The sequence below is a fragment of the Rattus norvegicus genome, chromosome 8 (genome assembly GCF_036323735.1).
Source record: "Rattus norvegicus strain BN/NHsdMcwi chromosome 8, GRCr8, whole genome shotgun sequence".
NCBI lineage: Eukaryota > Metazoa > Chordata > Mammalia > Rodentia > Muridae > Rattus > Rattus norvegicus.
Window position 1 is genome coordinate 132,073,447 of NC_086026.1, and position 14,000 is coordinate 132,087,446.

General features: G+C 39.9%; 1 protein-coding gene across 3 annotated transcripts in view; it reads left to right on the top strand.

Annotated features, from left to right (window-relative positions):
• The window catches only part of Sacm1l (SAC1 like phosphatidylinositide phosphatase), a 56,393-nt gene that overhangs the window by 19,982 nt on the left and 22,411 nt on the right, over positions 1 to 14,000 (top strand). For all 3 annotated transcript variants that reach the window (NM_001357497.1, NM_053798.3, XM_063264777.1), the window contains 4 exons: positions 2,521 to 2,670; positions 8,200 to 8,259; positions 9,831 to 9,864; positions 13,501 to 13,602. In NM_001357497.1, coding sequence (NP_001344426.1) covers positions 2,521 to 2,670; positions 8,200 to 8,259; positions 9,831 to 9,864; positions 13,501 to 13,602 — 346 coding nt within the window. The remainder of the gene's footprint in view (positions 1 to 2,520; positions 2,671 to 8,199; positions 8,260 to 9,830; positions 9,865 to 13,500; positions 13,603 to 14,000) is intronic.

Sequence of the window (14,000 nt, forward strand, 5' to 3'; positions counted from 1 at the left end):
TTGCAAAGTTATACCTCTTCAGAATTCTTGTTTCCAAAGTAATTTACAGTATTTATTCTTTAAAAATGTCCTTCCTACCCATCCCCATTATGTAACTCTGGGTGTCCTAGAACTCGCTGTGTAGATCAGGCTGGCTTCAAACCAACAGAGATTCTGCCTGGAGTGCCTGGATTAAAGCATACATATTTAAAAATGTTTTATACTTGACTCTTCTTTCTTTCTTTGCTTGCTTGCTCATTTTGTTGTTGTTGTTTGTGTTTTCTGGTGAGATAGCGCCTTACTATTGTAGCCATGGCTGGCATAGAACTCAGATCCACCTGCCTCTGCTTTCTGGGCACTAGGATTAAAGTCATGCACCTGTTCCTGACTACCAAGGTTAATTTTTTTTTAATGTTTTGTTTCTTTGTGTGTGAATCAGTATATTAGGATTACTTATGTTGCTGAAGAGATGGCTCAGTGGTTAAGACCACTGACTGCTCTCCCAGAGGTCCTGAGTTCAATTCCCAGCAACCACATGGTGACTCACAACCATCTCTAATGGGATCTGATGTCCTCTTTTGGTGTGTCTGAAGACAGCTACAGTGTACCTATATACATAAATAAATAATGCTTTTTTAAAAATTAGGGTTACTTACATAGGCACAAAGGCAGCATACCAGAAAATATCTCTTCCACACTCAACACACATCTTACCTTCAGGGAGGAAGCAAACCGTGTTTGTTTCTACAAGACTTGGCTTTCCAAAACATAGGTCTTACCTGTAAAAACACCAAATCATAGCACTGTCTTACCAAGTAAAACTGTAAAATGTGCTGTTTATACTTTAGAATTTCCTTTTTCCTGATATATTAGTACATTCATTCTCCATGAGAAATAATACTTTAAACAAATAAAAACGAAGCTTAGAGTTCAGTCTTTAAAGCACTTGGCCTTGCCACCATGAGGGCCTGAGTTTGATCCCTAGAACTCCTATAAAAATCCAAACATGGTTACTCATGCAATCCAGTGATGATAGGAGACAGACACAGATGAATTCCTAAGCCTTGTTGACCAAACAGCCTCAACTAATCCATGAATTCCAGGGCTCTAAGAAATTGTTTCTCAATAAAGAGAGATGGTGGGGCCTGGAGAGATGTCTTAGTGGTTAAGGGCACTTGTTGCTCTTGTAGATGATATGGATTTGGTTCATAACGCCCACAGGGTGGCTCACAACTATCCATAACTTTGCTTTCAGGGGATCTGATGCCCTCTTCTGCCACTAGGCTCACACATGGTACACATACACACATACACACATATACACATACATAGATACACACATACATACACACACATACATACATACACACATATACATATATACATACATACACACATACACATATACACACATACATACTCATACATTCACACATACATACACATACAATACATACATATATACATACATACATATATATACACATCCATACACACATACACACACATATACACACATACATATACATACATACATATATACACACATACATATACACATACATACATAACACACATACCTACATGTATGCATATGTTTTGCCTCTATATAGATAAAACATCAATACACACAAAATAAATAAATACAAATTATAAAAAAAGATAGATGGTATCCTAAGTAATAACACCCAAGGCTATTCTCTGGCTTTTATGCCCCCAACCCCCATGCAATGTCATACACACCAATATGTGTACATCCACATATGTGTTGTATAAATAAAAGTAACTGTATTCATTGTAACTACTTAGGAATATTGGAAAATTTCTTTGTGACTATTATGTTGTCAAACCATAAAGCTAAATTTTGTGATGTTTACTGCATGTTTTTTGCTTTTGCTATTCTGTGCTCAAATGTGTAGTATATACATTTGTGACATGTAAGTCTACATATTAATCATTTGATGACTACTAAACATTACCAAACCTTGGCAGTTTATTTTTTAAACAAGTTTTCTTTTTTTAAAAGTCAGTATTGTTTTTAACTGGGAAAACCAGCTAAAATTATAATTCCAAAATACAGGTAATACTTCTTTTACTAGGCTTTCTAATCTTTGTTTAATGAAAAATGATTGTTTTATTTCCTATCTGACCCAAACCAATGCAGTTTTCTGACAGTGAGGCGAGTGCTAATCTCTTGATTTGTTTGTTTCAATGCTAGTGAGGATGATGATGGTAACTGCAGGGTAGTGAAGGACAGAGAACCTAAGAAGTGTAGTACACTGAAGTCTGTGTTTTAACCTAAGGTGATGGTGTTTCTTAAAATTACTCTTCTGTTTTAAATTGTTGATACCAAAGGGAGGAAGCTGTACCTGAACCAAGTGTGTTTAGTAACCTGCAGTGTTTGTGGAATGTTCCCATGTCTGGCTGAGTGCTTATTTCAGTGATATTTAGTGGGACTGTTCTTAATTTTACTGTCTTCTCATGCTAATATATTTCTTTTCAACTGTGACCTGTCTTAAACCCTCCCTTTTCTTCTTACAGTTACAAGATAATAAAACTTTCCTAGCAATGCTAAACCATGTCTTGAGTACGGATGGATTTTACTTTTCAACAACATATGACTTGACCCATACTTTGCAACGGCTATCTAACACGAGTCCAGAATTCCAAGAAATGAGTCTCCTAGAAAGGGTAAGCTAGATCTTCAGGCATTTAATTTATTTTTAGTTGCTTTTAAAGGGGGCATGTCTCTTTCACCCATAATATTTATATTTTTTCCTCACACCCATGCTCCAGTCCTGGAGATAAACTTAGGGCCTCTTATGTGCGAGGCAAGCACTTTCCCATTGAACCACATCCCAGCTCTATTTTTATTTCCTCTACTCCTGACTGTATAGAATCTTATGTGTGGCTTTGAAAACAGCATACTTCAACTGTCTTATCACAGGCCTCACCGAGGGCCCTGCCCTGTGTACACACAGCCAAAATTGAGATAAATTGAGGCAAATACTCAAAAATCTAGTCACACAGATGATTAGATGAAAACTTTTCAGAATGTGTGTGGGCAGAGTTTATAATTTTTCATAAATATTTCCAGGCTATTAAATATAAACTTGGGTGTCAAGTCTTCAAGCTAGAATTGTGTTATGTACATCTGTGATCCCACTGCTCTTAGTTCAGCACTGTTAGCAACATAATTAAGCTTACAAAAATAAAATCAGTGTTCTAATAGACAATGGCCTGTCAACTGTGATGTTTTTAAGTAGAAGAGACAGCAGTTTATTGATTTAAGACTCTGAGCCAGTTATGAAGGTGCAGGCCTATACTCCCCGCCCTAGAGGTATACTCTTACTCTCCGTCTCATTCTGTTCTTACCCTCTCACATCAGGCTCTCACCCCAGGTTGGCCTTGACTTTTGAATTCTCCTACCTTAGCCTTCAATGGGATTACAAAGCCTGGGCTGCAGGCTTGCTAAGATGGGTATGCTTTTAATATTAGACTTGAAATGCCCCCAACTGAGTTTCTGCTGCCTAGGGACGTGGCTTTTTACTGCCTTGGTTTTTTTGTTGCTGTCTGTATAACATTGTCAGTCATGGACCATTTTGACTAGTGAAAATGATAAATGTCTCTAATTTAGTATTTTAACCGTGAAGAGTTAAGATTACATTGTAATCAAGTAAAATTGTATGTTGAGTTAGATATAAGGTAAATAATCAAGAAATTTGGGCTTTTAAACAAAAGAGACTGATGCTTTTTAAAACCAATTGCTGTCCTCCTTACGTTACATGTCTATCAGACTTCTCTCCTGTCTCTCCTGTGCTTGTTGTATGCCAGGAATATACTACTTAATGGGGACCCAAAATGAAAAACTGAAGCCCTTGTGCTATGGGAAGAGCCTTCAGTATACTTAGGTGATAAATAGTATAACCATTCACAAGCAGAGGTGACTGCCACTGGAAACAGGGTCAAAGCTTAGGGGATCCTGTAGGAAGGGGGGAGTCTGATTCTGCCTGGTAGTGCCAGAGACGGCTCTGCCAAAGAAGGAAAGAAAGAAGGAAGGAAGGAAAGAAGGGAGGAAGGAAGGAAGGGAGGGAGGGAGGGAGGGAGGAAGGCAGGCAGGCAGGCAGGCAGGCAGGCAGGCAGGCAGGCAGGCAGGCAGGCAGGCAGGCAGGCAGGCTGGCTGGCTGCTTTGGAGCTGAGGCTTATTAGTTCGATGACAGTGGGAGAGGGAAACTTTTGGCAAGGGAGTAAAACAGTTCCCTAAGTTGTAGGAGCTAGAAGCTATCTATTTCTTCTGTGACAGAAAGGGAAATTTTTTTAATGTTTTTTGGTTTTCTTTTGGACAAGAGCTCATTTTGTAGCTCTGACTGCCCTGAAACTCAACTACTAGACCAGGCTGGCCTTTGGCGCACAGAGATCCACTTGCCTGTGCTTCCTGAGTACTGGAGTTAAAGGTGTGTGCTGCTATACCCAGTGAGGGAATTTTTTTTTTTAAGCTAAATAAAAATGTCACTTATAGAGAGCCATAAAACTGATAATTGAAACTTTTATCTTCAGACCACCAAAAATATACATTGAATGGCCAGTGTTTTTTCATAGAGTTAAGGACTTGTCTTTGTTTTGGTTCCTTAAATGTATTTTCCCTACTGTTATTTTATCCTTAAAGGTTTTTATTTCAGCTTCTTAAAGACTTTGATGAAGTCACGTGACAGAATCCTATGGCTTTTTTTTTTTACTTGCTTCCACTTATAATTCAACAGTAATTTTGTTTTAGCACTGTGCTTTTTATCAAGCTGTATTCCAAATAATTCAACTTTCTAGAAATAGCAAGTTATTATTTACATTTCACTGACTTATACTTAGTTCTATAATCATACTGTTATGCAATGATAATGATTAAGTATGGGTAGTACACACTCATTGGGAACACACACTAAAGGACATGCTACTTCACTGGTCATTATCCCATGGGTCATTCTCTATGGAGTGTAGCTCAGCACAGTGCTCTCTACTTAGTCCATTTGTTAAGCTGAGTAAGCCTAGGTACCTCTATACTTGTGAAGGATTGTTAGACTGCCAGAGGGGAGGTCAGACTTTAAGTAGCAGCTGCTTGATCTCCAGGGAGACCAAGCAAAGATTTGGCTCTGAGGTGGCTGTCACTGAAAAACTGAGTGGATAGCAGAAAGGACATGTGTAGAATTCTTTTACCTCTAAGGAGGTCAGGCAGAAGTGGGCAAGATGGAGTCCAAGTAGCTATACAGTAGCTATAGTGGGTCAAGTGTTGTCCTTGGGTGGCAATAGTGAAGACAGAGAAATGAGTGTAGACTCTTAGGGTGTTTATTGCTGTGTAGTGACACCATGACCAAGGCAACTTTTATAAAAGACAACATTTAATTGGGACTAGATTACACATTCAGAGGCTCGGTCCATTATTATCAAAGCAGGAAGCATGATGGTGTCCAGACAGGTACAGCAGTGGAGGAGATGAGAATTCTATATCTTATTCCAAAGAGAATCAGAAGATTGTGTCCCACGTTGCTAGGAGGAGAGTCTCAAAGCCCACCCCCACAGTGACACAGTTCCTCCAACAAGGCCATGCCTACTCCAAAAAGGCCACACTTCCTAGTAGTGCCACTGCCTGGGCCAAGCATATTCAAAGCACCACCTTCCACTCTCTGACCCCCATAGGCTTGTTCAAACACATGAGTCTATGGGGGGGTGTGGAGGGGTCAATCTAAACATTATGCATTATGCAAAATACATTTAGTTTAACTTCAAAAGTCCCCAGTCTATAGCAGTCCCAACAATGTTAAAAGTCCAAAGGTCAAAGTCTCTTCTGAGATTTATTCAATCACTTAGTTGTAATCTACTATAAAGTCAAAATCAAAAAGCATATCACTTACCTCAAACATTACAGGATATACATTACCATTCCAAAATAACACAGTGAGAAAATATTGGACCAAAGAAGACCAAAATCCAGCTGGGCAAACTCCAGACTCCACGCCTCCTTGTCTGATGTCAAAGCGCTCTTCAGACCTCCAGCTCCTCTCATCCTTGTTGACTGCTGTTGGCAGATCTGGCATTCAGCAGCAACAAACTTACTCTCTGGTTCCACTCCCCATTGGCAGCTTTCCTCAGCAGGTTTCCCGCAGCTCTGGCATCTTTAACGTCTTGGGGCCTTCAAGGCAACTTTAGCTTTACAGCTTCTTATTCCAGTGTTTGGGATCCACACATGATCTTCTGGTGCCTCCAAAGGGCTTGGGTCACTTCTTCAGCTTTGCCCTCTGTAGCACTCTAGGCTCTGACTGACTCCACTCCCTGCTGCTTCTATTCTTCGTGATCATCCCTTGGTACTGGCATTTCCAGTTCGCTGCTGCAACCAGGTGCCACCAGTAGCCTCTCATGGGTTCTCTTCATGGTGCCAAGCCTTAACTTCTTTGCAAGACCCCTTCAGTCTTGGGCCATCAAATGCAAATGGATTTCCCTGGCTTCTTTTAGTGCCCAGCCTCAGCTGCTCTTCATGATCCCTTCATGCCTTCAAAACCAGTACCACCTGGGTGACTCTTATACATTACCAAATCCAGCTGCAGCAGGAGGTACAACCTTGACTATCTCTTGTATACAGCTTCTTTGTGTTCTCAGAAAACATTTCTCAGACAATTTCACCTTCATAATGTTGATCTCTTCTTAATCACTGCTAATCCTTAACTCCAGCTAACCAACATCAATTGTCCCAGTGGTCCCTTCTATTCCTGACTAGAAATCCAGAGCCACGTGGCTGAAGCTGCTGAGTTCTGTTGCTTGCTGGGGCCTCCTTGTTCTATCACATTTCTGTTTACCAACTCCTTCCCTTTCTCTGTAGCTTAACCTTGAACTCAAGAGATCTGCATGGCTCTATCTCCTGAATGCTGGGTTTAAGGGAATGTATCACTATGCCTAAACCTGCCTTGCTCTCTACCAGTCTGCCTTGAACTCCGATCCACTTGTCCTCTGTCCTGGGATTAAAGGTATTATACCTGGACCTAAGCTATTCATGGCCACTGTTTCTCAAGATTTGGTTCACAAGTGTGCCCTCCATTTCTGAATTGTAGTTCATTCCATATTAAAAGTCCAAACTATTCTTTGTTCAACTGTAAACACAGACAAAAAGCTTAGCTAGGAGAGATCTTGCACTGAGATCACCACTCCCTTGATCTCCTAGAACAGAGGATTCAGCTCCATTCTACTTCCTGGTGCCCTTTCATTACTTGAACCACACATTTTGTACTTTTTAAGCTTGTTACACTTGATCAAAATGTTGTTCTTCATGAGAGTTAACCAGAGGACAAAGTCTATGCTGGGTGTTTCTGAGACTTCCTTTGTCAGTGCAATTAGTCTGAATCTCTTCACCTTAGCCTCAGACAGACTTTTTAGAAAGGCAAAAAGCAGCCACATTCTTCACCAGAGTATAACGAAAACAGTCTCTGGGCCACATATTGTCATTTTTCTCTTCTGAAAACTCGTAAGCTCCTCATTCCAAATCACCTTTAGCACAATGTCTTCCGTATTTGTACTAGGATGGCCCATCAAGCCCCACTTAAAGGCATTCCACTGTTTTCCAAATCCTTATCCCTCCAAATAAAAACATGATTAGGTCTATACAGCAGAACCCCAGTCTGTGGTTCCACCTTCTGTCCTAGTTAGGGCTTCTATTGCTGTGAAGAGTCAAGGAAACTCTTATAAAGGACAACATTATCATCAAGGCAGGAAACAGCAGCGTCCAGACAGACATAATACTGGAGGAGCTGAAAGTTCTACAACTTATTCCAAAGGGAACCAGCAGAAGACTGTGTCCCATGTTGCAAAGAGGAGAGTCTCAAAGTCCCACTGTGACACACTTCTTCCAATAAGGGCATGCCTGCTCCAAAAAGGCCACACGTCCTAATAGTGCCACTCCCTGGGCCAAGTATATTTAAACCACCACAAACTCCAAAAGAGATTTAGCTCTTGGCCAGTGATTACCTAGAAAGGTGGGAGAGGATACCCAGAGTTTCTGTGAGTTATAATGCAGAAGGAATGGGAAGAGGAGGAGCAGATTTGAAGTGAGATGTGTTCTGTCAGGACATGTCAGAGACAATCATATTGGCCACCAGGTAGAGGCATTGATGGATGTAATTGTCTATCTTAGAATACTTCTCTTGCTGGAGATATTTCATTAAGTTTCAAAACTTCTCTCAGGCAGATCAGCGGTTTGTATGGAACGGGCATCTGCTCAGAGAACTGTCTGCTCAGCCAGAGGTAATGTACTCCAACTCTGCTTCCTTGTCGTAATACATGCCTGGATGTGTACTGTAAAATGACTGACCACTCACTAGGGGCGGGTAAATAGTACTAATCTAACCGTAACACAGACACTTGACCGTGCTTGCACTCTCTTACAGTTCTGTGCAGAAGTCTAATCTTGTATTGTGACAAGATGTTTGAGAAGTGTTTAGGCTCAGGGGTCAGAACTTTCAGTTCATTGTCTGGTGACTCTTTTGCTTGTGGGCCCTTTTGGCAAGAGAACATCCAGGGAGCAAATTGCTCACCTGATGTAACCAGTCAGCAAAGGGAAATAGGCTAGGGTACCAGTACCTATATAAAGGCTAGCTTTTAATGACTGTCCTTCCTCCACTAGACTGTACCTTCTAAATTCCAAGAGCTTGTCTGGCCAGTTGCCAAGCTTTTAAAACATAACTTTTTAGGGACACTTAGGGTACAAACCATGATACTTATGAATGGAAGCCTTAAAACTTTTCTTTCTCTAAGACAGCTGGAACATGGCCTGAAAACACAGATTTAGATTACTCCAAATTCCATGTTTCAACGTTGAAGCAGTTTCATGAAGTTTTTATAGTTTTATAGTATAATGAAAAGTCATAAATCAAGGCAAATTTAAAATCCGTTGGTGCGTACACCAAAAGGGAGTTACACAAAACAGCAGGAAGCTTTTCTATAGACCCAAGATGCTATCCGATGACATTCTTAGCTTTTAGGTTAGTGGAAGCTAGTGATCTGTTAAGTTAATAGATTCCAGTTTTAAAAAAATCTATTATTCAAAAAATGTCAGTTCTGACACAGATTTGTTCCAGAGGCTAGGACTAGCCTAAGACAAGGTAACTAGCTTCTGTACCTGTAACAGTCCAGTCTCTCCAGAGAATGCAGTTCTAATCAGTCAGCCAAACACAGCTTCTATTCACAGTCCTTAGGCCAGGTGGAAACTCCCTAACTCACTACCAGCCTTCATTGTTATACCAAAGAGGTAGAGCATATACAAATTTACATTATATTTGTAGGAATGTTTTGTTTTCTGCCCTTTGCTATCCCCCTCCCCCTGCCCCGAGACAGACAGACACACAGACAGACACACAGACAGACAGACAGACACACACACATACACACACACACACTTTGGTAGTTGGGATTAGAATCATTAGCATGGTCAGTGTTTCTAGAAGTAGAAGAGTTATAAGCAAAGACTTTAGAAGCTTCATGTAGTTTTATTGGTGTTTATCTGTGACCATTTAAACTCTAATGATTACACTGCCTTCTTATCTGCAACATTACAGACATTTCCTCAACATTAAAAGCTACATATATTTTCACTTCATGACTGTGTATGATTGATTGCCTGTGGTGCTGCTGGTTTATTATTTAAGGTGTGCTAAATTTTATTGTTTGGTTGGTTTCTCTAGCTGGCCTCAAATTCACAGAAGTCTGCCTTCCAGGTGCTAAGAATAAGGGCATGTGCCACCACCACCTGGTTGGATGGTTGGTGGGTTGGTGGGTTGGTGGGTTGGTCCTGAATACACTGTGTATCTTCTTTCTAGGTCCATCGGTTTGCTCTTCCTGTGTTGCATGGCTGTATCCTTATCTGAAAGTTTTACACCTTAGTTTCTACAGTCTTTGTTTACATTTTATTTTACATGTTTGAGTATTAAAAATGTTTAAATTTCAGGACAGATGCAGAGTCTCAAACGTGATGTGGGATGACTATTTCAGTATTATTAGATATTGCTGTTCCTGTACAAATGTAAATCCTAGCACAGATGTAAACAGCTCCTCCCCCTTTTAGATTTTTGTCTCTGCAGAATAAATTGCCATGTTTTGCTCAAGAGCTTAGGGGCTGATGGCTTTAAAAGAAAGATGTATACTGCATCTTATTCTTTTGGAACAGTGAATTACACAAGAGTAGAGTGAACCTACTTAAATGATGCCTTTCCTTAATGTTAAAAGAAATCAGATTAAGAACTACAGTCAACACCAACTTGAAAAAATTTTAAATTATCATTTGAAGAATGCTAAAAATATGAAAGTAGAGTATAAAGAATATCACTTGGAAAATTAAAGTGTAATACAAAACAAACATTAGTTATCTAGTTGTAGATTCATTTTAAGAACACATTCTAATCAGAGACATCATAATAAAGTAGGAACTCCCAGTGAATCGGCTCCTGAAGGGGCGCATATTCATGATGATGTATGTATAGAGTTCAAAGGACAACTTCAGGTACCTGGTTTGTTGTTTTCACTATGTGGATCCTGGGATGGAGCTCATGCTGTTTAGCAAGCACTGTAATCCATTTGAGTCATCTTTCTGGCCTTACAGGTATAAATATGTGGGTGGTCAGGGTGGGCGGCTGGCCTGCCTGCGTTCCATCTTTCCTTTCTTCCATCATTGGTTTAGTTTGTGTGTGCATGTGCATACTTTGGAGGTCAGAGGACAATTTTCAGGAGTCTGTTCTCTCCTTCTACCTTGTAGGTTCCAGGGATTGATTGAACTTGGATCCTTAGGCTTGGCGCTTTATCTGCTGAGCCATCTCATCAGCCCTTAGATGGCATTTCAGTCCATGAAATGAGATGGGATTATTAAAGGGAGATAGAAATGTAGATAGAAAACAAGCTTAGAGAAAGAGAGTATACCATCAGCATAGTGAGAAAATGCTAGAGCCATGTACTGTAGGCCTCAGGATAAGGATCTTCTAAAAATGAACCACAGTGAGTAAATTGAAAGGGAGGATTGTAGAGTTGCTTCAGGTTTTGTCTGTACAGCATAGACCAGTGAGGGAAAGTAAAAGCAAGTGAGAGCAGTGTCCTGGAAGCAAGTGAAGACAAGTGTTTCCAAGAACAGTGACAGCTGCTGAGACATGTTAGTGGTTCAATATGACAACTCAGGAAGGAGGTTATGTTCTGTTTCCGTCCTCCTTCTCCAAATGAGGAAATTAACAAATTCTGCTAAGAAGGTTTTAGAGAAGTTGGGAGTGGTAAACGTGGATACTGGAGGCTTACAGATTCTTTTTTTTTCTTGGATATTTTATGTATTTACATTTCAGATGATATCTCCTTTTTCCCCTCTCCCATACCTCCTCCCTGGGCTTCTATGAGGATGCTCCCACTCCCACCCACCCATTCCCACCTCAACACCCTGGCACTCCCCTACACTGGGGAAATAAGCCTTCACAGGACCAAGGGCTTTTCCTCCTATTGATGCTGGACAATGCCATCCTCTGCTACATATGCGGCTGGAGCCATGGGTCCCTCCATGTGTACTCATTGGTTGGTGGTTTATTCCCTGGGAGCTCTGGTGGGGTCTGGTTGGTTGATATTCTTGTTCTTCCTATGGTGTTGCAAACCCCTTCAGCTCCTTCTGTCTTTTCTCTTAACTCCTCCATTGGGGTCCCCTTGTTCAGTCCAGTGGTTAGCTGTTTCATCCTCATCTGTATCAGGAGGGCTCTGGCAGAGCCTCTCAGGAGACACCCATATCTGGCTCCTGTCAGCAAGCACTTCTTAACATCAGTGACTCACAGATTCTTATCATGCTTTATGATGAGTGAGTCAAATTATATTAAGAAAAAGATGTTACATACAGCATACAACAAACCTAAACAAGTGAGCAAAGGTAAATGATATGACACAGTGAAACAGTAAAACTTGTTACCCTCTTATTGCTTCCATGAGTTGGTAAAGAGGATAAGCTAAAATACTTCCCAAGTCCATTGACATTTCTCCATAGTATCAGATGGTGGATATAATTTGATCCATGCTCACACACTTACACAAAGAGATGTTTGTTGAAACTCTGGTTATGACAGCCTAAGCCAGAAATAACAAAAACCAACTTGATGTCTGTCCACAGCAGAACAGATGACTAAAGTAGTACATTCTTTCTGCTATGTGGCATTTCTGTATTATCAGCCCTATATAGACTGAGGGGAGAAGGCTAACAGTTTGAAGCCAGGCTGAATCATAGTGAGACTTTGTCTGAACTAGACACCCCCATCTCACACACACACACACACACACACACACACACACACACACACACACACACACACGCAACCAACCAGTAGTATATTTATGAAGAGGATGATTAAATACTATAATAGTGGATGAACCTCAGAAACATGCAGAGCATGAGAGGCCACAGGAATACCTACACTGTAATGCAAAAAGGTAAAAAGCTGTCCAGACTACATCCATTGTGTAGTGGTAAAACGACAGCCAAGCAAGGGAAAGCAGTGAGTGCTCACTTCACAGTGGCCGTAAGAATCTGATGGAGAGAGCTCAGCATGCTTCAGAGACGCACTTGTGTGCAAAGGTTTTATTTTGATCAAATAGATTTGACTTAAAAGCCACCATTTTAATCAGGTCTCATTGTATAATTCAGTCACTGGTATTGAAGAAATGATTTGGAGAAATCCCAGGCTGACCTTGAACTCTGCTTCTGAATATGATCTTGAACCTTGTTTCTCTGAGTGCTGAGATCCCACGATTGCATCAGTACATCTGGGTTACGTCATGCGGGGATCAGACCCAGGTCTTCATGCATGTTAGAAAGCACTCCACCATCTTACTTTTTTTGCATTAATTTTTTTCCAGTTTTAGGTTCACTTTTACATTTCAGAGAAAAAGCAGTTATAATTTGTTTCTAGATTAATATTTTGATCTGTAAATATTCATATACATGTATATGCAAGTCTACATATATAAGTATAATTATATATATTATATTTTTCTTTACAATAGCTTGGTGTTTTTTCTTTCATTTAATTTTTAAGGTTTTACTTTTTGCAGTGCAAAGGATCGAACTTGGGGCTGAGCTATGCTCCTAGTTCCTATTCTGTTTTCCATTTCTTACTTGAAGATTAATTTCTTTTATCAGATTCCTGGTTTTCATTCAGGATAGGGTTTTAGTTATATCATTGATACTTAGTTTTATACTTTTAGAAAATAGTTGAAGATATCAGGGAAAGGAGAAAATTAAATAGAAAACACTAGAGAAGTTTTAAAATATTCTGCCCACATGTCATTGTAGGAGAACTGACTTGACAGATTTCACAGTTGGAAATGAGGATCCTCAGGGTTTGGAAGTAGTCATGATGAACCAAAAAGACTTGCATATTCTTTTTTATTTCCTCCTGAAGACAATTCATTCCTGTTAAATAGATTTGTATTGATTCTGGAAATATTTCTATGTTACATTTTCTTAATATAGTTAAGTTATTACTATGCATTCATGTTCTATTAACGGGAAATATTTTGATTGGATTCTCATCTCCCGGAGGAGTTGTTTCAGAGCCGGTGTGCGTTATTATGTGAGAGGTAAGAATCATTTCATGTCAGCACAATTGGGCCATATCTGCTATTGTTTAGTTACCTTAAATGACTTACCCTTGACCTTTTATATCTTGTGTTATTTGATGCCCCTGCTAACATCCTCTCTCACTGTAATTAGTAGGTCTTCTGTGCTTCTCTCTAGCTATATAATTAATTTGAAATGTTAACATGGCTTGTGGGCCATTAACTGTCTAAGAACATGTTTATTGTGTGTCTGAAAGTGTGCTGACATTCAGTAATAACATTCAGGCCAGGTAGTATTTCTCTTACTATTCTTGGTTTCATTGCTTGTATAAAAGTAGACATTTTACTTTATGACGTCAGTTTGTAAATTTTTTTTTACATTTTGAGTATCCTATAGGCTGCGCACTAAAAGTATGCTA